The 13402-nt window shown below is 25.3% G+C and overlaps 1 protein-coding gene across 2 annotated transcripts; it reads right to left on the minus strand.

The window, feature by feature from the left end:
* Positions 1-4302: 4302 nt before the first annotated feature.
* On the minus strand, positions 4303-12571 carry LOC145848178 (tartrate-resistant acid phosphatase type 5-like). 2 transcript variants are annotated; one of them, XM_082953837.1, is made up of 6 exons: positions 12334-12571; positions 11654-11850; positions 8859-8977; positions 8060-8266; positions 5619-5766; positions 4303-4614 (listed from the first exon to the last, which is right to left on the minus strand). In XM_082953837.1, exons 2-6 carry the CDS (start codon positions 11771-11773, stop codon positions 4369-4371), a joined length of 840 nt encoding a protein of 279 aa, XP_082809963.1. In that variant the 5' UTR covers positions 11774-11850; positions 12334-12571; the 3' UTR covers positions 4303-4368. The 2 variants fall into 2 exon arrangements, with proteins under 2 accessions (XP_082809963.1, XP_082809962.1); XM_082953836.1 differs by having other exon boundaries at positions 12301-12571.
* Between the last annotated feature and the right edge of the window lie 831 nt (positions 12572-13402).

The following is a 13402-nucleotide window of genomic DNA, read 5'->3' on the forward strand; positions in this document are numbered from 1 at the left end:
AATTCTTAAAATATAAAACTTATTTAAGTAATTTTCAACTTTTAAATAGTGTTTATATATTTCACTCATTGCGTTAATTTTTACATGATTTTCGGTTGTAAGTTTAAGTTTTAGTTAAAATATATTTATTGTATACAGCTAAACATGAAGCTTTAAGTATGTTTTATAGATAAAGAAAGCAAAAGTAAATTAAATGCAACAAAACGTTGAAAAAAAGATATAGATCTAAAGTTTTATACTAATTCTATTGCTTCATTAGTGTAGTAAATGTTTTGTATTAGATAAACTTATGTTATACAATTTAAAAGTATATAGATAAAAAATATCTAACTTTATTTTAAAAATGTAACTTGTTTCATTTTTTTAGTAAACAGAAAAAAAATTCCAGTTTTCCACAATAGTTTATTAAACGACAAAAAAATACGCTCAAAATATTTGGTCCTGGACCTAATGCATGCAAAAACCTTTCGGTTATAGAGTCCTACACCACGGATATATTTTAACGTCTTGTCAAGGCTTTACAAAGCATTTTATCATTGATCTTTGTCGTTTTTTGTTACAAAATTTGAATAGATTCTTTTAAAGTATAGTGCACTCTTTTTAGTTTAGAAGTTAGTTAAGAAAAAACTATATACAACAATAGTTAAGTACAAAAACATTACATATTAACACCAAGTAAGAACAGTTTTTTTTTTTGCAGCGAATATTAGTTCAGTGAAATCTTCAAATATGATTGATCACCATATATATTTATTAAAAAATACTCGCTTTAAAATCTTAAAAAAATTCTATTTTATGTAAGACAAAAACTTTACTTAGTTTAAAATGTTCGATGTAATTTGAAATACGCACGTTGCACAAGTCTAAACCTTTATTAGCAAAAATCGTAAGTACCATGGAGATATTGATTAAGATGGATTGTAAAAAAAATAAATATAAAAAAAAAAAAAAAATTTTTTTTTTTTTAATTTAGGTTGCATAAAAACCATTGTAATTAATTTATTAGAAAATTTATATAAATATTTAATACAAGTTTACAGAATTTTTTAGAACATGTGTAAATACGCATGGCTTTGTTTATGTAGAAAGAGAAGGTAGAGATAATTAGAAAATCAATAGAAAATAATTATTGCTTAACTTTGTTTAATATGCTTATAGTTTGGTCTAAAATTTTGAAAATAAGTATAATTTTGCAAATAATTATAGATTTTATTAAGATAGTTATAGTATATTATGAAACAATGCTAAAATTAAAAAAAAACTTTACTAGCACTTTTTATTTCTCTATAGATTTCTATAGTTGTTCATTTAACCTTTGTACGACTACTATACCGAGATTTTTCGTTGAACAAAAGTTATTCAAAAAAAAACTCATAAAACGGTTATTTTTATTTACAATAAATAATCTTTGATGAATTTTTTGTTTAAAAGTACTTTAACTTTAGTAGATAACGTAGGGATTTTAAGAAATAGCATGTTTACTAAACAAACTGTATAGAATGTATACACATATATTTTAACAAAAAAGCTGTTTGTTTGATCACCGGTATATGTTATAAAGTTTTAATAATTAAATACAAAAAAGTTTTTTAGCATTACTTAAATCCAATCTGTATCGAAGTTTTCTCTGCCTAAAAGCACAATTTTAAAGATGATTTTTTCTATTTCGATCATTTGGACAAAACTAACCTTTGAAAAAACAATTAAACAACAAATGTTATTTTTATTGCCTTAATACATTGAAAACTATAACTGATTGACAAAAACTAGTATTATAAAAAAGAGTAAAGGTTTAATAAAGTGTTATTTTTGATATATCAAAATTATTAAAAAAGTATTTTGAAATATCAATATTAGAAATATTATCTATAAATAACAAATTTAATCTCAGTTGTTGTTTAATACAAGTGTTTGTTAAAAACATGAGATAAGAAATTAAGAAATGTATATTGTTTTTGAATAGACAACTACTTTATCTTTATTTCAAAAGTTATTTATTTTAAAAACAAGTTGTTAGTTGGTTACAATTATTATTGAAAAAAATAGTTTATGACTTAATCTTTATTGTATCATGTACTAAGTTAGCTATCAATTTAAAAAAAATATGTATCAAAAAAAGTTTACAAATACATATTTATATAATGAAAATTTCAAAAGTGTTGTATTTGTTCTGCAAACGGAAAACAACTATAACTGCAATAAAGTTGATTGGTGAAATGAATTAAGAAACGCAAAAAAAGAAGAAACTATTAGAAATGTTTATAAGTTATACAGAAAGTATTTTTAAAGACTATAAACTTTTTAAAATAGTGTGAAAACTAAAGAAGTCTGCATATACATGATTTCGGGTAAACAAGCGTTTTTCTTATTTGCATAATGTCATAAAAATAATATTCCAATGACTGGAAGTCGTTAGAGAAAGTAAAAAGAGCAAACAGATGTTGAAACCAATATGAACTCCGAAATTTTTAAGGTAATTTACTGCTGAGATTTTAACCACAAAAGTTAAGCGAGTACACTGTATTACGCTTTGTGGTATTATTACGATTGCAGGCTTATTGGTTGTTTGCAGTTGTTTTTAACTTTTATTTTTATGTACTAGTCTAACTTTAAGATATTAAACATCATGTTTGCTATTTAAAATAGTCGAACTTATCATCTTAATTTTTTTTTATAAACTTAAACTTGTAGTATAACTTTAAAAACAAAAAAGTTTTAATAGTACGCAATTATGATTTAGAACTTTTAATTTAAAAGTTTGAATTTTTTTAACGTATTTAAACTTTAACGTATTATTTTTAAACTTTAACGTATTTGTATTGGTCACTAACTATGAAACATGACTTTTGTAATAACAACCGTAAAATTTATTAAAAAAAAATTATGTAAAAAATACTCTATCTTAATGATTTATTACCTTCAATCCAAGTTAACAAACGCATTACAAAAAACAGGCTTAGGCATGTAGAAAACATTTAAAAACAAAATAATTAAAACTTTTTTTTCTTTATAATTGCAGTTTTAAAAGTTTTTTTTTTTTTTTTTAATAAACTATTTAGAAATAATTTCAAAAATTCCACTTTTCATTTATTTACTTATATATATAAACATAGCTGTGTTTTGACTAAACAATTATATAATAACTTTCTATAAAAAATTAGCAAGTTTGAATTAACGTTAGCATAAAAAATATTTTATTTAAGTATATTGAACTTTAGTTATTTAAACTTATACTTAACTAGAACAAAAAAATGCTGATTGATTTTTTCTCTAAAGTTAGTAAAGTGAATAACTTGTTTTAAACAAGTTTAAGTACTTTTATTTCTTTAAAGTGTTGGTGTATTTAAATTTTGCAGTTTAAGTTATTAACATTACACCATGTAATTCTATTAGTAGCAATTAATATGTTTTATACAGACTAAGATAAGTTTACTTTTTTAAGCAATGAAACAGACTAGTCTAACAAATAAAAATAGAATTGTTACCATTTTAATATTTGTAAATATATCTAATGTAAATATATTTAATATAATATATTAAATAAGTAATAAGTACGTTGTAACAAATATTTTGTCGTTTTACTTGATTTTCTCTTTTTTGTATTAACCATATAACAAACATTATATTAATTAAGTCTTAGAGTTTTATAAAAATAGTTCGTAAAAGTTTGTTCTAGTTTAGTATAAAGTAAATTTTTAACTTTGATAAAACTTTGTACGACAATAAGAAAGACTATTAATCATTTATTTGAGAAAAAATTGTTCAAGTTTTTCATAAGTAGGATTTTTCATTTTTCGGATTTTTTAACTTAAAAATACTACATAGCTTTTATTATTAAATGTATAAATATAATACAAAAACTATCATAAGAAAAAAAACTACCATACTTACTTTTCTATAACAATACAATATCATAATAATTTAATAGAGTAGCAAAGTTTAAACATATGGTAAGCACAGAATTAAGAAAAATAAAATATCTTAAAATGTTAACAATTTTACCTTAATTTTTTTTAACTTTATTTAGTCACTTTTAATCTATTTATCGTCTTACTTTGCGCTAAAATATATAAAATGTTTTAAAAGTTTACCTATATGAACTTAGCTGGTACTAAAAAACTGAATAACTTTTGGTATATAAAAGATAAAATACGTTTTTAATTCTATATGAAGTTTTATTATTTTATATTTTAAAGAATAATCATTTATTTTTTTTATATCATTTGTATCACGATTAAAAATATATATAAATATATATAAATAAAGAAAACAACATAAAATTCGTTAAAAAAAGTTGCGGTTAAAAACACAAGTAACAAATTCAATAAACTACTACTCGAGCCATAAAAACTAAATGAACTTTCAGCTTCAGTTTCTCGGAAGCAGGGTGGCGGTGTGGATGACGACCCCCTGTGAAGTTACGAACTCGACCCTCATCTCCCGCTCACCCACCTCGCAGTACGTGAACGCCGCCTTGCCGTGGTCCAGGTAGTTGGTCCAGAAGAACTTGGTGTCCTTGTACACGCCGTCCAGGTGCTGCAGCTTGTCCTCGACCGGCGACGTGGCGCCGGTGACAAAGTAGTGGACGCCGCCCGACCCGGGCGACTTTATGTGCTGCGGAAGAAGTAAGGGTGTTAGCTGAGTGTCATTTCAAATTGAACGCAGAAACGTGTACGAATGTCATTTCAACTCGATCACTTAGCGGTTGTTGTTATGTACGTTTGAACTTGTGTGAGTTATTTCGATACAGTTGATGGAAGTAAAATGAGTTCAAAATTTACCTTTGTGGTAATGTATTGCATAACTAAATAAATGAGTACAAAGATTAGTTTTATGTGTAATTTTTGTTTCTATTTCAAGTTTAGTAGCTTTATGTGTTTATTTTTTATTATGCTTATAAGTTGCTTTTGTTTATGAAGCATTTTTATATATAAGAAATTCTTTACTACAATTAAAGGTTTATTGATAGTAAAAATCTAAACTGTTTTAAAAATTAATTTTTGCTAAAATGTCAAAAAATGGTTTAATTGCTTTAAAACTTTTTATAACTTTAAAAAAATTTCAAACATAACATATAAATATTATTTTAAAACAAGAAAATTTAATTTAAAAATCTAACATTTAATAAGAGATACAAATGCACAATCAAATGTATTTTAAATGCGTGTTAAGTTTAAAATAGGCAAACAAAACAGAAGTTTCTTAGCATAAGCGTTTTTAGTTTATTTAAATAGGTACTTTAATATGGCAACTTTGCTTTTGATATGTATTTATATGCATTAAACAAGTTGATATACATTTTTATGCAAAAATTTTCCTGTTAATAAGTGAATAAGAAACGTTTTATTTACAAAAAGTAATTAATACTACAGCCAAGCTAAATGCTAACAAAATTTTTTTTTTAATAGTTGTAGTTGAATTTTTTAACAAAAACAAATCCTTAACTAGTTTAGCAACAATAATAATTTTTTTTATTGTGATAACAGAGTTTTTTTATCAGAACATATAAGCTTTTATATCATCGGAGTGTATGAAACCCAGCGAAACGTGAAGTTGTCAAAAAATCAACGCTTATTTTTTTATTAATCAATTTAATAACACTACTACTGTTGCACAACCTGCATGCTGTGGTCATGGCCGCTCATGTAAGCCGAAACCCGGTATCTTTCTAGTAAGGGTTGCAACCGCTCCTGCAAGCACTTTGTACTTCCGTGCATGCCGCCAGAGTAGACTGGATAGTGACCGGCTACTATCAGATAATCTGAACTGTTTGCCAAAAATAAAAAAAAGTTGTTTATTTTTTAAAATGATAACACAAATTAAGTGAGTAAAAGTTATGAGAAGCATTGTTGTTATTGTTTATTGAACGAAAAAAAGCGCTCAAAAAGTTTGGTCCAAGGACCTAGTGTACGAAAAAGTCTTTCGGTTATCGAGTCATTCATCAGGATGCAGTTTAACGTTATTATTAAAGCTTAATAGTTGTGATATTGCATACAATTAACAATTTTTAGAAATATTTTTAATTAATTTTTATAAAAAACATAAACAAATGTTATATTAACTTTTAGTTTGCTTATTATGTTATGAGTCTTATAACGGACCTAAAATAAAAATAATGTAATCATTTTCGCTGTATAGCTTTTAAAGTTAGCCATTGTAATTGATTTTAAAAGCATACGCTTATTTTAGAAATAATTTTAATATTTATAATTTAAAAAATTTCTTACTATAAACTAAGTGATTATATGCAAAATAGATAATTTATACAAACAAGGTTTCTTACAGTTAACTACAAAAATTTTAAATTTACTATTTAAGAGCAAAGTTTAATATTTAAAAAGTTTGTTGAACAATAATTCTTAGTTTAAATACTAACTGAAAATTTTAATTAAAATTAATAATTAAAAACTTCTAAACAGTGTAAAAGTTTCATGTAAACAAATCGTTAACATGTGCGTGTTTTCTATTTTTAAGTTACTTTTTAATTTTATTTCAACACATGTTGTTGTTTAAGTATTGCTGACTGGTATTTTAGATAACAAGTGAAAACCTTCAAACATAACATTAAGCTTTGGCTTTGAATAAAACAACTGTAGTTTTAAATTTAAAATAAAATTTAAAGAGATAAACTTTTAATCGAAGATACTAGGCGAAATAAAATATAACATTATCGCATAAGTGTGTGTGTATACAAAAACAAACATCTTGTTTTCATCTTAATTTCACGGAAAGCGAAATGTCACATGAGCAGGCGCGCGCTTGAATGAAAACAGCGTTTCGTGTGTAAAAAAATCAAAATAAAAACACTTGGAGCAGGTACGAGATTGATATCACGTGCAGCAGTGCAACCCGCACGTCATTAAGAAAGTCCAAGTGGAAGAAAGTTCTTCGAAGTTGGACTTTGGATCAGAAAAGGAATTTGTTTTTGTCTGCCGCGCTCGCAAACATGAGTTCTAGCGGTTTTGCAGCGACATGTTTTTCCTAAGGAAGTTCACTTTTTTGCACGCCCGAATGATTTTGTGATTTATGTCTGCAAACGAGGAGATCGAAGTCCAACAAACAAGCTGCTAAAAAATCAACGCAGCGAAATCATTTGAACTCAATACACATTTTTTTATTGGCCAATAATCAATCAAAGCAAAGTTTGAGGTTATCCAATAGAATCACTTGTTTGTTACACAACTTCAGCTTAATAATATTATGCAAACATATGTCAAATACTTTTTTATTTATCAGATAGAAAAAAAATCATACGGAAGTTTTATAGAATGTGTTTTTATTACTGTTCGCACATGCTGTAAATTGATTTTTACATAAGCTAAAATAAAAACAGATGACTTAATTAAATTTCATGTAAAAACAACGCCATAGAAGAAAAGTAATTTCGTAATTTTTATTCATGAATGTACTTTGTAAGCAATTATTATAAAACATGTAGATTTTTTATTAAACCTCGTAAAAATGATAAATAAACTCATAAAACTTTTGGACTAACTTAGTTTATTACTAACTGCTTCATTTTTCTTTTTAGAAAATTTGTTTAAGTTCTATTAGTTGAACTGATTTTAAGTATGTTTATTACAATAAATTTGCTTCAGAACTTCAGTTTTAATATTTATGATAGTTTTATTAAAACAATGGCAAAAAGTTTGCTCAATACTTTATCTTATTACACTTAAAAGATTTAATTTCTCTGGCTATGTTCAAGTTAATATTTTATTATTAGAACTGCTCAAATTTTTTTAATCTTTTTTATATAAATATCGAACAAAACAATTAAAACAAAATTTGATCCCCTGGAATTTTATCATAAAAAACTTTGGTAATTACGAAAGACTAAAAAGTTTAAATTTTAAAGAACGGTAAAAGCTAAGCAACTTTTGCAGGTATTTTTAACATTATCAACATATCGCAGTAAACAGTAGTTTATCATTAAAAATAAAAATATTTTGATTAACTTTTTAACAATGCCTTTGAACTTATTGTCAAATAAAAAACATTACTAAGAATGAATATTTAAAGTATAAGTACGCGTTTTAAACTCTAGCAACAAACCAACTCGCTTGTACTTAGTTTGTTTTCAATCCATTTCCAAATTTCTTCGGCTTCTGTAATATTTTCCGGACCTTGTGGTTTCAACCTACCATCTAGTGACAATTTCCCACACAATTGAACTGTGTCTATCATGACAATTTCTATTGCCAAGCCGTTATTACCGGGTAACTGTCCAGATAAGACATAGTTAGTTTTCGGGAAGTTCCACCGTCTAAAAGTCGTATTACGCATTTATTTCAGATTAAATTTGTTTAATTTTATAAGAAGAGATACATAATATTTGTTTTTATGTCTAAAAAGTGAAACAATAAATTTGTTTGTTTAGTAATATACAAAGTTGAGTTTTTATAGAAGTTGAGTTATACAAGGTTGATTATATAATTATTTTTGATAAAACAGCTAGTTGCTTATTCAATACATAATACAAAGTTAAATACTGAAAAACTCTTAAAACTTTGTTTATAAACTAAATGTATGTTTTTGAACTGTTGAAAGTTAAGTTGCACTTTAATTCTGTTGAATTTAATTTGATATTTAAATGTTATACACACGTTAAAATTTTACGTTTAAAAACAAAATTTTGCTTTTAATTTAAATACTATGGTTAAACAGTGATTTTCAAGTCCTTTTACTGAAGTTAGATGAAACAAATTTACAAAGCTAAATTTAGGCCGAAAATATTATTTTTAAATTTATATCTTGACGAACTACTAATTGAGTTTATTAAGTAAGCTTTTTTAATTTAATTAATTTTGTGTTTATAAAATTTTAATAAAACAAAACTATACTTTACAAACACTTACTGTGAAACTTGGCTGTACTGCATTTCAGCCGAAATATTTCCTCTGTAATCGTCATTGCCCGCCACAATGTACCATGGTACTTGCAACCCGGGCAACCCGAACGGGTCTTCAAATGTGTCCTTAGAATACAAAAAAAAAAATACTAGTTGAGTAAATTAAAAAAATTTTTTTACTTGAATACTAAGTACTAACAAAGCATAGGGTAGACCAGTGGCAAATCCTTAGTACAGCTTGAATAGAAGTACTAATTGTGTAGCAGTAACAAAAGAAATCTAAATATGATAACATAGACTGACGATAGCTTAAAAAAATTATATAAATATTATAAGTGTTAAATATAATAATAATTATTAATAATTTTTAACAAAAAAACAAGTTCGTTGAACTGTTATACCAACAATTTTACAGTTACTTTTTTATAACAACTAAAAACGTTTATCTATGTTAATTTAACAAAACTATTCGAAAGGGTTCTAAAAGAGTAGATATTTATAAAGAAGTTATGTACAAATGTTTCTATAAGAATTATGAATAAAAAGATATAGGAGTTTAAAATACATAATATGAATTAGTAATTATAACCATACACTTTATGTAAAATGTTAAGGTGAAAAAATTAAAAGTTCCGGGATCAAAACTGTTAAATATATTATTTTTTTTTGTGCATGATTAATCAATATAAATACAACAGAAATATATGCAATAAAAAATATTCAAACATCGCAGTAAATTAAAGTTTTTTTTGACTATCAATATACTCTAGTATTAAAGTAAATTAAAATTTTTCAATTACTTTTTTTAATCCATAACTTTGTCATCTCACAAGTTTTTTTTTAATCAATCATTTATTTTTAAAGTAACCTATTTAATTTCTAGACGACAAAAACAATATTTATTTCAAAGTACAAAAGTATTTGATTAGTAAAACAAACATTTAAGCTTTAAAACAACTTCTTCATTGTGCACAAGGTTCATTAGATTTAAATTTATTTTAAAAAGCTTGCAACCTTTTCTGTATTCAAACTACATTCAAATGTGTTATTTATTATGTTTTCTTCGTTGTTGTAAAATCGATAATCTACTTCTTATTTGGTTTAAAAAATGCTTTGTGACACTAACGAATTATTAGTTATATTTAAGAGAAGAAAATGTAAATGAATAACGGAAATTTAAATACTATTAAACACAAGTAATGCAATGCGTTTATATAAAGTTTTTCTTATGTTCGCGTTATCAATATTAGTAAGCTTAGCTTAATTTTTTTCGATTTTGATAAAAACATGACTTTGCTACTTAAATATAATTATAATGAAAAAAATTTTCTAAACACTGACTATTCAAATTTGCTTTAATATGTTTCAAAAACTAGTAAAAAAGCTGAATAGTTGTTCTGTGAGACTTAAAGAATGTTTACAACAGTATGGGCACAATTTGAACATTTCTCATTGGTTTGCACAGAGGCAGTGAAATTTGGTCAAAACCTGAGCATGTGATTTTGTTACTACATAAAATTAAATTGTATTTTACAAAAACAGTTTTAATAAACCTCGAGCGATATTACGATTAAAACATTTTACTAAAAGGTGCAGCTGCTAAAAAGTCATCATTTCTTCAAAGTTTTAATTAAAAGATTTCTTAAAACCGAAGTTCATTTTGTAAACAATATTGTTGAAATATTCTACTTTTATATTATAGCATTGTGTTATTTGTTGTTGTTCTCAAACATCTTGTTTTGACAATCGTTTATAAATTTGTTACTAATAACTTTAAAAAAAAACTATCAAATTTATTCTAGAGTAGTATTTTTAACAATAATGGCTATTATTCGTGCTTTAAAACCATGTTTATGTACGTTTTATAAAAACTTAGCAACTGTTTAATACTATTATTTCTTCAAAATGCGAAAATTTTGTTGAACTACGAAAAGTTATAACTAAAATTCAAAAAGAAACAACGCATTAATTAATGTGGCTTTGTAGTAAGTTTAGGTAATGATAAACTTTTAATTTTTTTTATGTTTGGTATACATTTTTAGAGGCTAAAGCAAATACTTTTGCTTTGAAACTATTTTCATATTTATTAACGTCTTTTCTTTTAAAGCTCTCTAAACTACTTGTTATAAAACATATAATAAATTAGAACACCATATAATATATCGCTTTTAAAATGTTTTAAACTTAGTGTAGAAATTTGTATTTGTTTTTCATTTTTAATCTTAGAAAACAACAAATTAAGTTTTATTTTTAATATAATTGAAAGTTCTAGAGTTTTAAAACTTAAAGAAATATTTTAAAATATAAAATTTGATTCGTCTTAGTTTGTGAACATAAACGCTTCCTTATTAAAACGACTAAAGATTTTACTTAATGACTATTTTAAAATAAACTTTACTTTTTTTTGTATTCATTGGATGATTTAAAGGTTATTGAGCTAATTCTTCAAAACTTTTGAGACTTCTAATAGCCTTTGATAAAATAAAATAAAATAACTAACTACTAACGGATAGAATAAAGTAAATTTAACATATCATTCATTTTCAGTATATTTAATTTATCAAGTTTTTTCTTTTTTGTCAACTCTACTTTTTCTGTATTCTGGTTATTCTAAAAACTAGTTTTATCTACTCCTTGAAAAAAAATTATCGTCAAAACCACATAGTTTACAGCTAAAATAATACTAAGATTAATAACAAGATGTTTTACTTGTTTTCCAACATAAAAGCTTCAATAAGATTTAAGTGTACAAGTTTATGTTTAAGCAGCTAAAATTTTAAAGAAGTGTCAAAAACAACTTACAACGAATCTCCTGTCGTTCAAGTCCGTAACTCCTGCCGGTGAGAAATTGTCACCGAGGGAGAGAATGAAGCTGGAACCGGCTCGTTGCGAGTAGGCGTCCATTGCGCGTGCCAGCTTCATCTGAGCTTCCGTGTAGAACGGAGGAGTCGCAACTCCTCCGCAATCCGCGATCACCAAGAACCTCACTCCGTGCCCACCTTTGAACAAATTGTTTTGTTTTCGCAGTGTTTGAAGTTAATAGATTTGCACACTTTAAATTTTTTTTATGTTCTTTAAAAACTGAATTTGAATAGTTATTTTTTTAAGTTGATACGTTTTGGTTTACATACAAAAGTATTATTCAAAAGTGTATATGTATACATACTTAAAAGTTATTGCGGTTTTTTCTTTGAGTTTTTTTGATATTTAGTTGTTTTGCAATGAAATAAGTCTTAATCTAATGAATCTGTATAGGAATAAGGCTTCTTAAGAAAACTAGTTGAGCATAATAAATTAAAAAAACAAAAGCTACATTTTTCTTCTTATTTCAAGTATTGATCTTTAATTGCTGTACTATTAAGAAAAACTAAAGATTCATAAGTAAAACAAAAAAGGACAAACTTTACTATTTCCATTCAAATTATAACATATTTTTCAGTAAAAACTACCTTTGTCGGAGATCTTTAACAAAATCTTGTCACCTGTGAGTTTGCCAGTGGAATCTTTTACATTCCCCACTTCTCCTATTTTCAAATCGTCAAACAAACCAGGTTTATTTTCAACCTCGGGTATTTTACTAGTGCTTGTATCAGCCTTACTCTTTTTACTGAGACTTATAATCACGATTAACAAAAACAAAAACGATTAAAACTATCAAAGCTTTTTTGTAAATACCTTTTCTATGTGGGTAACTTTTTTCGTATGGAATTAAAAATTCCATTTAGAATATAATGTTAAAACTTGTTAAAATTTGTTGCTACGTTTGGATAAAATTTATCGCTATAATGTAAAAGTTGTTTGCTTTCAAGTGCTTTGAGGACGTTTCATGAGTAATGACGCTGTTTGTAAATTCGAATATTTATTGATTTATAATTTTCGATTTTCTAATGCGCATGTTTTAGCCAATGTTAATTGGTGAACAATATTTTAAAATAAAACTTAATTTTTACTATTTTCAAATGTATAGAGTTATTTATATAAGTTTTTTTCATTGATAACTCTCTTTATCTGGTTTAATACTATACTAAAATGCAAAATCTAAACGAATAGATTTATTAACTTTATTTTGAAATTAAAAACTAATGACTACAATTCGTTGCTCAATTTACTAGGTGTAAAGAAGTGATTAAAAAACAAAAAATATGCAAACTTGATACTGCTTAACTTGATTATTTAGTTTTAGTGGGTTGAACCGACGTTTTCAAACAATAATAAGCAGTACAAGTAAAATATCAAAACTATGAAGTACTTTTATACTTATGACTAATTGTTTTTTTTTTAAGTATTTTTACAAATCTTAAAAGTTGAATAGAATAATTTACTAAATAGAGCAAAAAATTGGTCTATGTAAAATTAACGAAGTAAATAATACAGTCGAACAGAAAAATTTTATTTGATTGCAGAGCAAAAGAATTTGTCTGTTCGAACGTATTGCTTACTTCGTTAAATTTAACTGGTTAATTGTGTGCTCTGTAAAAGTTTTTTACAATTGTGTTACATTTTTAATTCACTGATAAGGCGTTTTCTTTTTTAGTTATATATTGTAGTTGT

This window comes from Thalia democratica, unplaced genomic scaffold (assembly GCF_965202585.1).
Source record: "Thalia democratica unplaced genomic scaffold, ktThaDemo2.hap1.1 HAP1_SCAFFOLD_1276, whole genome shotgun sequence".
Classification (NCBI taxonomy): domain Eukaryota; kingdom Metazoa; phylum Chordata; class Thaliacea; order Salpida; family Salpidae; genus Thalia; species Thalia democratica.

Bases quoted from the DNA above. Each gene is read 5' to 3' on its own strand.
- LOC145848178 (XM_082953837.1), bottom strand. From the start codon at position 11,773: ATGAAGCTGGCACGCGCAATGGACGCCTACTCGCAACGAGCCGGTTCC. The intron at 8,978-11,653 runs GTAAGTTGTTTT...TTGTATTCTAAG, and splicing joins TGAACGACAGGAGATTCGTT to GACACATTTGAAGACCCGTT. The intron at 8,267-8,858 runs GTAAGTGTTTGT...TACGACTTTTAG, and splicing joins CAGTACAGCCAAGTTTCACA to ACGGTGGAACTTCCCGAAAA.